A 14,209-nucleotide genomic window follows, 5' to 3' on the forward strand; every position below is an offset into this window, starting at 1 on the left:
AATGTTAACCAAAAACCCCAGATCACCAGACTGTTCTGATTCCAGAGCCTTTCTTTTTCAAGTTGACAAAGGGAATCAATAATCCAGTGTTCAGGCCTCAGCAGATCATGCCAACAACTACTTCAACTGTACATAATCACTCCTTAGAAAATAAAGTCAAGTGTGAGCTGTGAACTAACAAGATGTTACAGTTCTCACAATTAATTATGAAATGCCAGTTTTAACATCAACATGACTTAGTGCTACAAATGTAAAATACACTGAGACATGCAAATAACTCTGTTTCTTTGGGCTCTTTTTATAAATTTTCACCTGCCCCCAACCCCAGGTAGAACAGTGTACCCCTACTACAAAGCTTAGCAAAAGCCAAAGGTAATTTCAACCCAGATAATTTGGAGGCAAGTACACAAAATGTACTTTTTTTAAAGTATCCAATTTTACAGCCAATTTCTAGTTGTTTGCTAACTAGCATAACTATTTCTAATAGTTGGCCCTTAGAATTATATATAAAGAAATAAGCCCTGACTTTTTACTTAAAGGCAGTAAAAATCAAAATTGTTACCACAAACATCAAAGATGCATCAATATTACATAGTCACATTGGAACTTTGGTTGAATGAAGTGTTCCAACTAAGGGAGTCATTGCTAAAGGTTGGGGATCTTTCTGTATTACTGAAATTTAAATTATATTTAGTTAAAGGGTTTCAACTTCATACTATCTTCTTCATTAGTATGTAGAATTTAATAATTTCATTAAAAAATATAGAGAAAAAGCTAAATGAAGTCAAATTTATTTTTCATTGTTTTTATCATTCAATAAGAAAGAATTTATACTGATAATAAAGAAAATTACCTGTTCCTGTTTTTAAAATTTACACAATGTCATGAAATTTCTTTATCTGACTTTTAATCAGTGAAAGCTGAATTTGGTCTATCAACTTAAAGAGTAGTTTTATTAAAAATTTCATTTTATTCTCCTTCAGTTCCAGAGAGTTAGACTCCTTATATAGCACACCAGGAAAAATCGGGAAACATTTTTAAGGTCATATTCCATTTCAGCCTTCCCTTTTAAATTTCATATAGTACACAAAATTTACTCTTGGCAGTCTCAAAAGTACATATCGCATCTCTTGAATCATAAAATTGTAAAGTAAACCAGTTTTAATTTTCAGCACATTTAATACATATTTTATATAAATATTTTCATTTAAAATTAATATTTTTGGCACAGAATCCCAAGCTTGTAGTTTTAAATTGTGTCTACACCACTTTCCATTCATCTACTAGGGAAAGTTTGGAAGGAAACTATATTCTTTATAAATCTTGTATCTTGCATGTATATTCTCTGCCTCACACCTAGCAATCTAACAGTCTTACAAGACTTTAGAACATTAAAATAAAAGCTAGAAAATTTACTTCTCCACGTCAGTGGGGGAAGAGGCAGGGGACAGAAAACCACTGCCAAGGATTTCTAAGTACTGTGTCTTTTTAAGTTTATTCATGTTTTCCATTAGTTACACTGTTGTCATTTGTGTCCTTTGCTGTGTTTCCAATGTGAATTCAAGAAACTACATGAGTGGCTTAATTTCATGTCTAAACCCAGAAATTTAGAATCTTGCTCCAGTCAAGTTTTAAAGAAAGTTTGTTTTTGTTCTTTTTCCAGAAAAAAATAACAGGCCAATAAATCTATAGCATAAGAGACAGAGACTCAAATCATCTTTAATGATTATGTTCCACAGCTTGTCTTTCTGCGGCACTTGTAAAAAGTACTTGGATGAGTAGAACCCATTTTTATATAAGAACTGAGTTACCACTTTATTTGGGGAGGAGGGTAGAAAATTTACAGACTAGTGCAAAATAATAGAACGCCCATTCTCCAGAGTGCTTCCTGTCTGAATAAAATTCAAAACCTGAACTCTAACTAGTTTGTTGAACACTGAAATACTGTTTATACAAACTTCCAATCTTGTCTGCTTAGATCCTGACTTGGATTCAAAGTTCTAGAATGTTCTACAGAAGAATTCTGAAGTGGGTAGTCATAGATGGGTGTGAATGGCAACCTGCCTTCTCCTCCCAGTATCACACACTGTAACACCTGCCAACATGTTTTCAGCAGGTGCCACCCTGTCTCCCCACATGCCACAGGAGGTCCCCACAGTGGAACTTTATCAAAAGCTGCCACCCAGTCTGTCACATCACAAACTGGTGTCATCCACACAACCTTTCTCTTTGCACCACTTGAACGTGAAGAAGTGATAGAATCTATATGTCACCCCAACACTTGGTAGAATGAGGAACAAATTAAAAACCAGCTGATTTTCATTATTCCATAGGAGTAATGGGACCTCTGATCTGACCCTGGGAGCCAGGCCACCATATTGCTCTTCAGCTCAGGATCTGGAAACACCTGGACTCTAGCAGATGGCCCGCCAGCCACCAGGAGCTGCCTTCTATGCATGAGGAAGATGCTCTGAGTATATTTAGTGTCATTCAGTTAAAAACTGATCACAGATACACATATTTTTTTCATAAATAAAATTTGAGGCATATGTATATATTAAAATTTTCACCAACAAGGGTGTGTTAAAAATTTCAAGTTCTGTCATTCAAGTTCTAAAGGCACACATTGCTTTTTTCTTTAGGCCTGCAAAAACTACAACTGCTAGCAACAAGTCAAGAGACGATTGATGGGTCTTTTTTTCTTTGATTTTCCTCTTCTTTGGGTAAGCAATTGCCCCATTACCAAAGACGTGACTCCACCACCCAAAGAGTAGATTTAGCCACATAGAAGGTTTGAAATGGATTCCCCTGTGTCAGGTTTATAACCACAGCTATGCTGGGTTAGTCACTGCCCCTCTCCAGGTCTGCTTTGACCATTTCCATTATGATTTCTCACTCCCAAAGCGGGCTTTCCAGCTTCCAGGCTCTGATGCCCTTCGGACCAACCTGGGGGGTGGCTTGGGTCGGTCACCTTCAGGCACAGTGTCTTCCTGCACCTGGCCAAATTGGCCTTTGGAGAGAAGGGGCTGCTGGAGCACACCTGGGGTCTGGGTGGCCCCCTCTTTGCTGTGGAGAGCTGGGGGTGTGCAGGGCTGCCCTGGGCTGGCATCATCGTCTACCTCATTCTTCCATTCCATTTTGTAGGACTGGGGGGCTTTCTTTGAGAACTGGTCTGGCAAGAAGCACCTGGCTCGGGGCTTTAAATTGAGGACAGTGGTCCCGGCATCTGTGTCTGAGTCGCTGCTGTTGTCACCTACCACAAAGCAAAAGGACATCATGGACAAGCATTTCAGAGAGAAGGTGTTATCAGTAATTTCAGTATGTTTGTGTGGGAGGTCAGAGGGCTCCCTCTTGGCTGTAGCTGCAAGACCTGGGCATTCTGCTTGATTTCCATAAGCATTTAGGTCCACAAGCATGCATTCATACTGATTTTAAAGAGTTTTTACTATGTGCCAGGCACTGTCCTCAGCACTTTTAAATACATTAACCTATTTAACTCTCACAATCACAATTTACAGATGAAGTAACTGAGATTCAAGAGATATCAATAAGTGATGGAGCTGGCATTTAGAGACCATTGAGCAGCTGAGGCTATGCTCTCACTTGCACCACGGGTAGTATCCTAGGAGGGCTCAGCAGTTCTGCACAGGAAAACGCCAAGAATCAGCTGCTATTATAAAGATTCTTTTCTTGATCTGGAATCTTTTATTTTCTTCATATTTTTATCAAAGAGTCAAAACACCAATGTGCATTTTGCAAACAAAGGTAGGAAGGAGTCAAGATTAGAACCAGCTCACCATCAAAATTGAGGTCCTACACTTCTGTGGGCAGGACAGCTAATGGGATGCTTGCCCAGGAGTTGAGATTTTTAGAAACAGAATTTCTACTGGATGCTCTGGGGTAACATGGCCATCTGCTCTGAGTATCCAGCACTCCTCTTTTTCTCCCTCACTTCTCACTTCATCCTTCATTACCACAGTCCATCATTAAACTCTCCTCTTGGTTAAATTAACAAGAAGAAAAGGGTGGGGGTATAATTGTTACATCTACATTTTAATAACATGATAATTCTAATATTTCTTCTGGGGAGTTCACAGAAAATGCCTTGGAATTTACATAAATTATCAAATAAAGAGATATTAGACTTTATGTCAAAGCTTAAATAATGCAAAAGTAAAATTTATGGCTGCCTTTATGAAAATATATAGAATCACTGTAAAAGATTAAACATATCTTGGCACATTTAAAACTTTACTGTTTACCTGTTCACTAACTGCATGGTGATACTTGCTTTTGCTATATCAAATTGAATCATTATGAAAAATAACTGATTTAATTTTCATAATGTGCAAAGAACTCCATTAAAAAAGATGCAATACTGCCCTGGCTAGCGTAGCTCAGTGGATTGAGCTTGGGCTGTGAACCAGGCATCACAGGTTCGATTCCCAGTCAGGGCACATGCCTGGGTTGCAGGCCACGGCTCCCAGCAACTGCACATTGATGTCTGTCTGTCTGTCTGTCTGTCTCTCTCTCTCTCCCCCCCCCTTCCCCTCCCTCTCTAAAAATAAATAAATAAAATCTTAAAAAAAGATACTTTAAAAAAAAAAGATGCAATACTAAAAAAGTCACTGTATTACTTTAGATTTGCAAGCTATCAAACTCATTGTGTTTAATAAAGAAGCAGAATAGGGGCATCTTTGTATTTCCATACACATTAGTAAAAAAGTTTCAGGTCTTTCCGATCCAGTTGTATTCATTACCTGCATTAGAAATATTCTTTTTCTGTAGCTTTTCTGGAAGCTTTGTATTTTTTGGTAAGGATAAGTATCGGGAGGTTGAAGTGGAAGCCTGAAAAAAAAAGAAAATCTTAGACTAGGTAGATGTTATTTATTATATATTAGAAGTTTAAAATCTTACGACACATCTTGTTAAAAATTAAAATTTTTGTTCTCAATTTTAAAACTACTTTGTGAGAGGCATTAGGGATGGGGGAGAAAGTTCCAAGCAATAATTACTTAGTTTAAAAATCACCAAACCTCTTCTAAAATATAAAAGAAAGCAGAGTAAAGCAAAATGGAAATAAAGTGAGACCATTGGGAACAAGACATGAAAACCTTTGGGTTTTCTTAGGAAAAGCTACTGAACCACCTATTTATACATATGCAGAAGAGAACAAATTAAAAAATGCAGTATATTTTAGTTCAATACATCTTAAAAATGATTGAACAAAAAGTATTATAGTTAATTTGCTAACATTTTCAATGCCATTTGTCTTTAATTTTTAATCAGTGCTGCTATGTTGAACACAAAGGAAAAGATCACCTTATTCACACAAAGTTTTGGTATCTGATAACCAAATACAGAATATTACTAAAAATAAGATGCATGCCTGTTGTGTTAAATTAAGCAATCATGGTATCATTTAAAATGACTTCCAGGACCAAGAAAAATGTTGAACCAATTGCCCTGTGAACAAACACACTGCCCAGACACTTTGGCTTCTCCACATAAGTACACACAGGCTTGTCCACCTTTGGGCAGCAGCCTCTCCCTGGAAAGTTCAAATATTACTTTCCAAATGAATCCTGGCCCAGTCATTCTGATTAAAATTGAAACTTGTCTGACCCTTCCCAGTACTTGCAAGTTCCTTCCTTGGCAATTTTTAATTATTTCCGTAGCATTTATTGCCTTCTTTATAACAGATAATTTACTTACTCTATTAGTGATCATTTTCCCCCTGACAAGAATATGAATTCTGCAAGTGTAGGAATTTTTTCAGTTTTTACCAATGTACTCCAAGGGCCTAGAACTGTGCCTGGAATGTAATAGGTGTTCAAGAAACATCTCAAAGACTTTTAAGTCAACTCTATCCCAGAATTACTGTGACAACCCTCAGTTCAGCTTCCAGAGCAGCCACTGGCTCAGCCTTTAGAAGCAGTCTACATCCCAGCCACACACACTCTAGTTACCCTGCGCTCCCAATGCAAGCTACTGTCCTTCCTGATGCTCTCTCGCAGACTGTGCCTTCGGCGAATCAGGATCTCCTTGGCCTGCCTCTCACTTGTGTCAGCCGTCAGGTTGTGTCTGTTGTATGACAACGTCTGAAATAAAAACAAGTGTCATTTTTTGAGAAACTTGTTTACTCCCCTCAGAAATTCAAAAACTTTACTATATTTCCTTGACTTCTCATCTCAGCAAAGTACTTAACCAATGTGCAGAGGGGTAAAAATGTATGAAGGTTAATGTTTGAAATTTTGAAAGAATTTGACTTCTAATAAAGCCAGTGAATAAACTTTTTTTAATTGGAAAGTGTAATCCTTTATAAATAAGAAAAATGATTGAATTCAAGTGCCTTCGTCTAACCTCTAAGTACCTTATATGTATTTTACCCATCATTTGCAGCTAGGGAAGAAATACATGTGTTCATCCATTCTTTGTTGAGTAACAATTACTGGTATGAAAACAAATCACTCTGAGACACTTGTTGGTGTCATGTCTATTTGAGTAAGGAAAAGTTCTTTTCAACTGGGTGGTCAAATTGAGAAAGCTGCTGCTACCACCAGCAATGATCATGACCTGGTATTTAAAGCAGTAAAATGTCAAGGTGGCGGTATATGGCATACATTTTTAGTTTTATAGATTACATAGAAATCTGTTGCCTAAAACAAATTGTAATTTATAAGTAGGTTCATTTTCTGATAGAATTAATGTACACTTCTTGGGATATCACGGTGTCCATACTATAAGGGGCTTAGTAGATATATGAAAAAGAAACAGAACAGGACTCAACTCCTGCCTTGAGATGTAACATTTAGTTGGGAGTCTAAGGCTAACAAAATAATTATGGTATTAAGGGCTAGACTTAAGTGGTATAGCACTATAGCATGAGCGTATTTAAAGACAAGGTTGAGAATAATATGGAAGACTTGGGGGAAGATTAAAAATTCAAGAATATGGATCATCTGACGAAGCAGTAGTGGAGAGAAGGAAACTCTGCTATTAAAAGGTGCTTTAGTGCCCTTGGCAATGTGGCTCACTTGGCTGGAGCATCCTGCAGTAAACCAAAATGTCACAGGTTCAATCTTTTTTTTTTTTTTTTTTTTTTTTAAAGATTTTATTTATTTATTTTTAGAGAGGGAAGGGAGGAAGGGAGGGAGGGGGAAAGAGAGACAGACAGACAGACAGACAGACATCAATGTGCGGTTGCTGGGGGTTATGGCCTGCAACCCAGGAATGTACCCTGGCTGGGAATCGAACCTGGGACACTGTGGTTCCCAGCCCGCGCTCAATCCACTGAGCTACGCCAGCCAGGGCTCAGGTTCAATCTTTGGTCAAGACACATGTCTACATTGCAGGTTTGGTTGCTGATTGGAGCATGTACGGGAGGCAACAAATCTGTTTCCCTCCCTCCTCTCCATTCTGAAAATCAATAAGCATGTCCTCTGATGAGGATTTTTAAAAAGGGTGTTTTTTTTTAAAGATACTTTAGGGAAAAGGGTGGAGAAATGAACAGTAAGTAATACAGAATGGAATGGGGACAAACTTTGGGGAGAACAGCTAAGAAGCTACACAGATGACCCCAACATGAGTGAAGAGGAATCCTAACAAGTAGTGTGTCCCTTAGACCATTTCACCTCCCTGTGCCTTAATTTCTTCATCTGTAAAGTGGAGACAAAAGTAACACCATTTATGAGAGGATAAAATGAGCTAATGCATCCAATTTGCTGAAATGGGGCTTGGCAAATCATACATCTTCACTAAGTGTTAGCCACAGTATTAGCAAACTATTAAAGTAAGGAGTAAACAATGAAAATGCAGTTAAACCATTCAGATGGCATTAAAGGAAGAAACTACAGCACTTTATGAATAACAAAAGTTAAATACATTTTTAGAAGACTAAGCTATGAAGGTATTTCATTAAAAAACAATTATTTTCTTATATATGAAAATATATATATTTCATTAAAATATTATATATATATTTTTAATCTCCAAGCCTATAGTAGCAGAATTCCCAGAAGGCTTCACTGATGATGTCCAAGGAAGACTGGTACCCTAGCGACTGCACATCGAAATGCGGTCTGAGGGAAAAGGAGACGCCTGGTGTAGGATCTCAGAGGCTGGTGTAATAGTGGGACAGTTTCCATTATAATTGGACAGCACAAAATCAGAAGACATACTTCTAGTCAAAAGCAAGTAAATATTTTGTTAAATAAATTATTCTCACTCGCTGACGAATTTGGTAGAGATTTCTTGATAATATTTCCCGAATTTCATCCATTTCACCAGGTGTAAGCTTCCTTATTTTTTCTTCACGACAGTCACTGTGAATTTTTAGAAAAAGAATATTTTACTATTTAATAAATATTGAAGTCAATATTCTTAGAGACATCATTTTATAAGAATAATCTTAGTTTATAGCATGACACTTAGAAATTACTCAACATTTTAAAGGTAATTCAAAATTTTAAAAATTTTATCTCAGTGTTAAAATCATTCAGGCCAAGTTTACTCATGCACATGTTTTCAGAGTCTGTTCATGCAATTATTTTTTATAGAAGTTAAACTATAATAGCTTATCATGCTTTCACTTTATTTTTTCTAATATACCATAAGATGGTATAAGTGGGATAAATGGTAATGGAAAAGATACAATAAAAAATAATATAGAATTTTTCTCAACAGAAATTTAAGCTGTATTTTGCTATTCTGGCCTGAGCTTAAAATACTTCATTAGCTATATTTGCAAAGACACCATTTATAATATATACATATATACAGTTGATCCTCATTATTTAGGATTCCAGCAATTTCACCTACTTGCTAAAATGTGTTTATAAATACATTATCAATACTTTGGGTACTTTCCCAGTCACTAATGGACTTGTACAAAATGGAAAAAAATTTGAGTTGGTTGACATGCAGGCTCCCAAATAAGCTATGCTTTGCCTTCTTGTTTTAGTTCTCATACTGTTAAAAAGTGTCCTTTTCACAATCTATTTAGTGACAAATTTTTGTTGGTGATTTTGCTGTTTTAAGCATAGCTCTGAAATGAGGTATAGTGTGTGTATGTGCATATAAGGCTGTTATGGGCCTTCTGGAGAAAAGCTATATAAGATAGGCTGTGTTCAATTCAAGCATGAATTCTGGTGCTGTTGGTCACAAGTTCAATATTAGTAAAACAATATATTTTAAATAATTTTTAAGATGTTATTTATTTATTTTTAGAGAGAAGGGGTGAAAGGGAGAAAAAGGAGAGAAACGCGGATGTGCAAGAGAAACATCAATCAGTTAGTTGCCTCTTGTGTGTCCTCTACTGGAGACCTGGCCTGCAACCCAGGCATGTGCCCTGACTAGAAATTGAACCAGCAATCTTTTGGTTCTCAATTCAGCACTCAGATAATATCAGGTATGTTCAGGGTGGTATGGCCATAGACTCAGGTCGGCCCTCAATCCACCAATCCACACCAGCCAGGTGTTTTTAAACAGAACAAGATTATGTATTGATTGACTGATTAAAACATTGTGACAACAGGAACCTAACCCTATATTTTCCCATAGGAGCAATGGTTTCAATATTTGCAAATCAATGTCCATGAGCAACTTTATAAAACTTTAAGCACTTCAAACAATGAGAATTGACTGTATTTATGTAGTTGCATTCTAAGTCCTTCAAAATGATTTTGAGGAGGCTTACAAAAAATATATAGTACAATAAAATAAATAGATAAAATAAATTAAGAAAGCAAAGCTGGGGTGGTTAACTTATATAAATGGCTCTGGTCAGTGTGGCTTAGTTGGTTGGAGAGTTGTCCTGTAACCGAAAAGTTGTGGGTTCAATTCCCAGTCAGGGCACGTGCCTAGTTTGCAGGTTCAGTGCCTGGTCGGGGTACACACAAGAAGCAACAACAAATCACCAGTTAATGTTTCTCTCTCACATCTATTTCTCTCTCTTTCTCCCTTCTTTCCCCATCTCTCCCCCTCTTTCACACTCCTTTCCCCATCTCTCTAAAATCAATAAGCATGTCCTCCAGTGAGGATTAAACATATGTGTGTGTGCATACAATGAGCCAACAGCACACAAAATAAAGAACATAGTTGCACACCCCTAACTGGAGACTTGGCCTGCAACCCAGGCATGTACCCTGACTGGGAATTGAACCAGCAACCTCTTATATTTTTATTTTAGTTATTTTTTTAATCCTAGGGAGAGGGGAAGGGAAAGAGAGAGAGAGAACCATCAATGTGAGCAAGAAACACAGCTCATTTACCTTTCATATAAACCCTAATCAGGGAACAAACCTGCAACATGGGTACATGCCTTAACCAGGAATTGAACCTTCAAACTTTTTGTGTGGGGTACCATGCTCCAACCAACAGAACCACCCAGCCAGAGCTTTTGTATTATTTTTAAATGCAAAGTTCCTTTGCTGTAAACCAACAATAATGGTAATCACTGGGATACAAATACCTCTGCCCAATGGTAATGGATACACACAAAGGAATGAAAAAAGAAATTCAAAGCTTCAACAGAATAGGCTTCCCTATATTTAGATGATTCATTATTGCCTCAACCTCAACTGCTTATATGATTTTGTAGGAAGCATTTTTTTAGACTGAGATATCATTTAGATAGCTGTCTAACTTTCTAGTTAGGTTTTTTCAACAGCAAAGTTTATTCACAGAATTTTAAAATTGAACAAATAAGGTCAATACCTAGCAATCTTTTTTGGTGTCTGATTATCTTGTTTGATGTTTCCACCAAGTTTTAACAAACATGTTTGCAGAGTGTGGTGATAAGTGTACAACCACTTCCCATGTTTATACTTAAAACTATAATTATGAATTTGTACATTTTAAATTATGGTTCTGTCAAGTTTTGGTTCGTATATTTTGAGGTTATATTATGTGTATGCCAATAATTTAGAATTGTTATACTTTCTCACAGATTTTAAAATTTGTCTTGTAAAATATATTTCTTTCTCTAGCAGTATTTTTCCTAATGTTTACATTTTGTGGTAATAATGTAATTACATAAGCTTTCTTTTGTTTAGTGCTTTAACAATACATCTTTTTTCAACCTTTTATCTGTAACATTACTATACTCTTACATATAAATAGTATCTTTTATAAATAACATCTGGTAAGTTGTGTATTTTTATCCATTCTGATCATCTCTCCCTTTTAAATGGAGTAAATTTATATTTAATCTAATTTGGGTTTAAGACTCTTTTCTTACTATTTGCATTCTCTTTTTCCATATGTTCTATGATTGTTTTATCTACTTTGTTTCCATTTTAAAATTTGTTTTATTTTGTTATTTCATTTCCTTTCTTTGTTTGCTTGTTATATTATTTTTGCTTGTTTACTATTTTGTAGTGATTACCTGGGATTATACTATTACTCAGTGACTTACTAATGTTCAAAATGCATTTTTATTTTTACCACTTTCTGGACAATGTAAGGACCTTAGAACACATTAATACCATTCACCTCCCTCTCAATTTATAAGTGATTATTGTTGTTAGTTTTCAGTCATTACAGATTTAAAACGCCACAGACTTTATTATTTTATGTAATACTCACTTAAATTTTACAAATATTTACCATTTCCATTGTTTTAATTCCTTTCTTCATCTTCAAGGTTTTCTATGAAACTTTTTTCTTTTTTTAAATCTTTTAACATTTTTTTAATTGTTGTTCAAGTACAGTTGTCTGCCTTTTCCCCACACCACATCCCCTGACCCAAGCTATCCCCATCTTTCTCCCCAATTCCATTCTCCCTTGGTTTCATCCATGCGTCCTGTATGGGGAGAGAACCCCTCCCCCTTTCCTCCCCATTACCACCTCCCACCTCTCCTCTGGTTACTGTCAGATTGTTCTTAATTTCAGCATCTCTGGTTATATTTTGCTTGCTTGTTTGTTTTGTTGATTTAGTTCCACTTATAGGTGAGGCCATATGGTATTTGTCTTTCACCACCTGGCTTATTTCACTTAGCATAATGCTCTCCAGTTCCATCCATGCTGTTGCAAAGGGTAGGAGCTCCTTCTTTGTTTCTGCTGCGTACTATTCCATTGTGTAAATGTACCATAGTTTTTTGATCCATTCATTTACAGATGGGCACTTAGGTTGCTTCCAACACTTGGCTATTGTAAACTGTAATACTATGAACATTGGGGGTGCATAGATTCTTTTAGATTGGTGTTTCAGAGTTCTTAAAATATAATCCCAGCAATGGAATTGCAGGATCAAAATGCAGTTCTATTTCTAGTTTTCTGAGGAAATTCCATACTGCTTTCCACAGTGCGTGCACCAGTTTGCAATACCACCAGTAGTGCAGTAGGGTTCCCTTTTCTCCACAACCTCTCCAACATTTGTTTGTTTCTTTGTTTATGATGGCCTTTCTCACCTGTGTGAAGTGGTATCTCCTTGTGGTTTTCATTTGCATCTCCTTGATGGCTAGTGATGTTGAGCATGTTTTTATACCACCCTGAATGCACCAGATCTCACCTTAAACCCTTTTCTTTTTGTCTGAAACACTTTATCATTTACTTTAATGTGATGATTTTTATTTGTCTGAAATGTCTTTATTCTACTTCTTTGAAGGGTATTTTAGCAGGATATGAAACTCTAGATTATGTTACTTTCAGAATTTCGAAGATACCAATGATTTCTAGCATTTTCACTGAAAAATAATTGTCAGGTTTTTTTTTCTCTTTTGAAGAAAAAGGTCCCTTTTTTCCCTCTGAGTATGTTTAAACTTTTCTCTATGGCAATTTTGATTTTTAGCAGTTTCTACTATCATGTACTTTCATTTGGTGTTCTTACCTAATTTGCTTGGTGTTTGTCACAGTTCATGTCTTTTATCTGTTTGGATAAATTATTAATCATTTTGTCTTAAGGTCCTTCTACCAATTTTTTCTCATCTCCTTTTGGAACTTTTCACTATATCCCATATGTTCCTTACTTTCTTTTCTACATCTGTTATCCTTTTTTTCATTTTGTGTTTTTCATTCTGGTTATTTTTTTCTGTCCTATCTCCCAAATAATCAAGTATCTCTTCAGCTATATCTAACCTGTGCTTATACCTCTCAAATGAGATCCTAAATTTAGTTGCTTTATTTTTACCTCAAATATTCCATTAACATATTTTTATTCATATAATACCCATGACAATACCAAAATGTCAATGCCATTTTTTTCCCTTAAGCACATTATTTTTATTTTAAAGTCCATGCTTGATAACTCAATTATCTGAATCCCCTTAATTATTACTATTCTGTTCATATCTTTTCCTTAATGCTTTCAGTCATACTTATCTACTCATGTTCTTTTGATTGGTTGCTAGACATAAATATGAAAAAGCATAGAGATAGTTTAAGTCTCTTTATAGTCTTACTTTCTTCCAGAGAAGATTTAAGTTTACTTCTCTCAGGCAACTGGAAAAGGAGTAATATTAACCTTAAATGATATAAACAATCATAGATTAAGATAACCTAGATTGGACTTCCTTTATTTGAGGGTTAATGTGCAGAATTTTGAGGTAAACCTATGGATGGATACAAAAACTCCTCTTCCTTTGTGGGTCCTGAATTCCGATTTTATTTGCTAAGATCAATCAGTGTCAAAACCTCTGTTTTAAACTTTTAGGCTTTCAGACACCTCCTCTGTAATCCAGGGAGAAAAACTGCACCAAATGTCAGTGCCATTTTCTTGAAATTCCCTCTTTTATTGGCTCTTGGCTAACAGAGTTCCTCAACGTGCTAGTACTCTCTGGCTTTCAAGCAGATTTGTAAAGTATATTTGTACTTTTTTCCTTGTCACTCTCATAAGATGGTTTGGTCTGTAATAGTCCATTATTATCAGAAATGCAATTCCTTATTATCTCCCTTTTGCTTTTACTTTCCCAGTCAGGGGTGTCCAACCCATGGCCCATGGGCCACATGTGGCCCAGCATAGCTATGAATGCAGCCCAACACAAAATCGTAAATTCACTTAAAATATGAGACTTATTTTGTGATTATGTGTCACAGTGTATTTAATGTTTGGCCCAAGACAACTCTTCTTCTTCCAGTGTGGCCCAGAGAAGCTGAAAGTTTGGATACCCCTGTGAGTCTAGATAAACATTTTAGGAGATGTGCAATGTTCAATATGGCACTCATTTAGCCATATTGCAGCTAGCCATTAATTGTGGTCCCTAGTTCCCTA

At 36.1% G+C, this 14,209-nt stretch overlaps 1 protein-coding gene and 1 long non-coding RNA gene across 2 annotated transcripts in view; one reads left to right on the plus strand and one right to left on the minus strand.

Moving 5' to 3' along the window:
* Positions 1-1,508: 1,508 nt before the first annotated feature.
* The window catches only part of SLC9A2 (solute carrier family 9 member A2), a 105,378-nt gene continuing 92,677 nt past the window's right edge, over positions 1,509-14,209 (minus strand). Inside the window, exons 9-12 of the mRNA XM_028516645.2 lie at positions 8,228-8,324; positions 5,970-6,101; positions 4,761-4,848; positions 1,509-3,253 (exon numbers count right to left, since the gene is read on the minus strand). Of these exons, the coding sequence (XP_028372446.1) occupies positions 2,883-3,253; positions 4,761-4,848; positions 5,970-6,101; positions 8,228-8,324 (688 nt within the window). The 3' untranslated portion in view covers positions 1,509-2,882. The remainder of the gene's footprint in view (positions 3,254-4,760; positions 4,849-5,969; positions 6,102-8,227; positions 8,325-14,209) is intronic.
* Positions 6,365-7,415, plus strand: LOC118501170. Its single transcript, XR_004903777.1, has 2 exons — positions 6,365-7,075; positions 7,319-7,415. It is a non-coding gene; the product is annotated as an uncharacterized LOC118501170 (long non-coding RNA).

This window comes from Phyllostomus discolor, chromosome 6, assembly GCF_004126475.2.
Source record: "Phyllostomus discolor isolate MPI-MPIP mPhyDis1 chromosome 6, mPhyDis1.pri.v3, whole genome shotgun sequence".
In the NCBI taxonomy this organism is placed as follows: Eukaryota; Metazoa; Chordata; class Mammalia; order Chiroptera; family Phyllostomidae; genus Phyllostomus; species Phyllostomus discolor.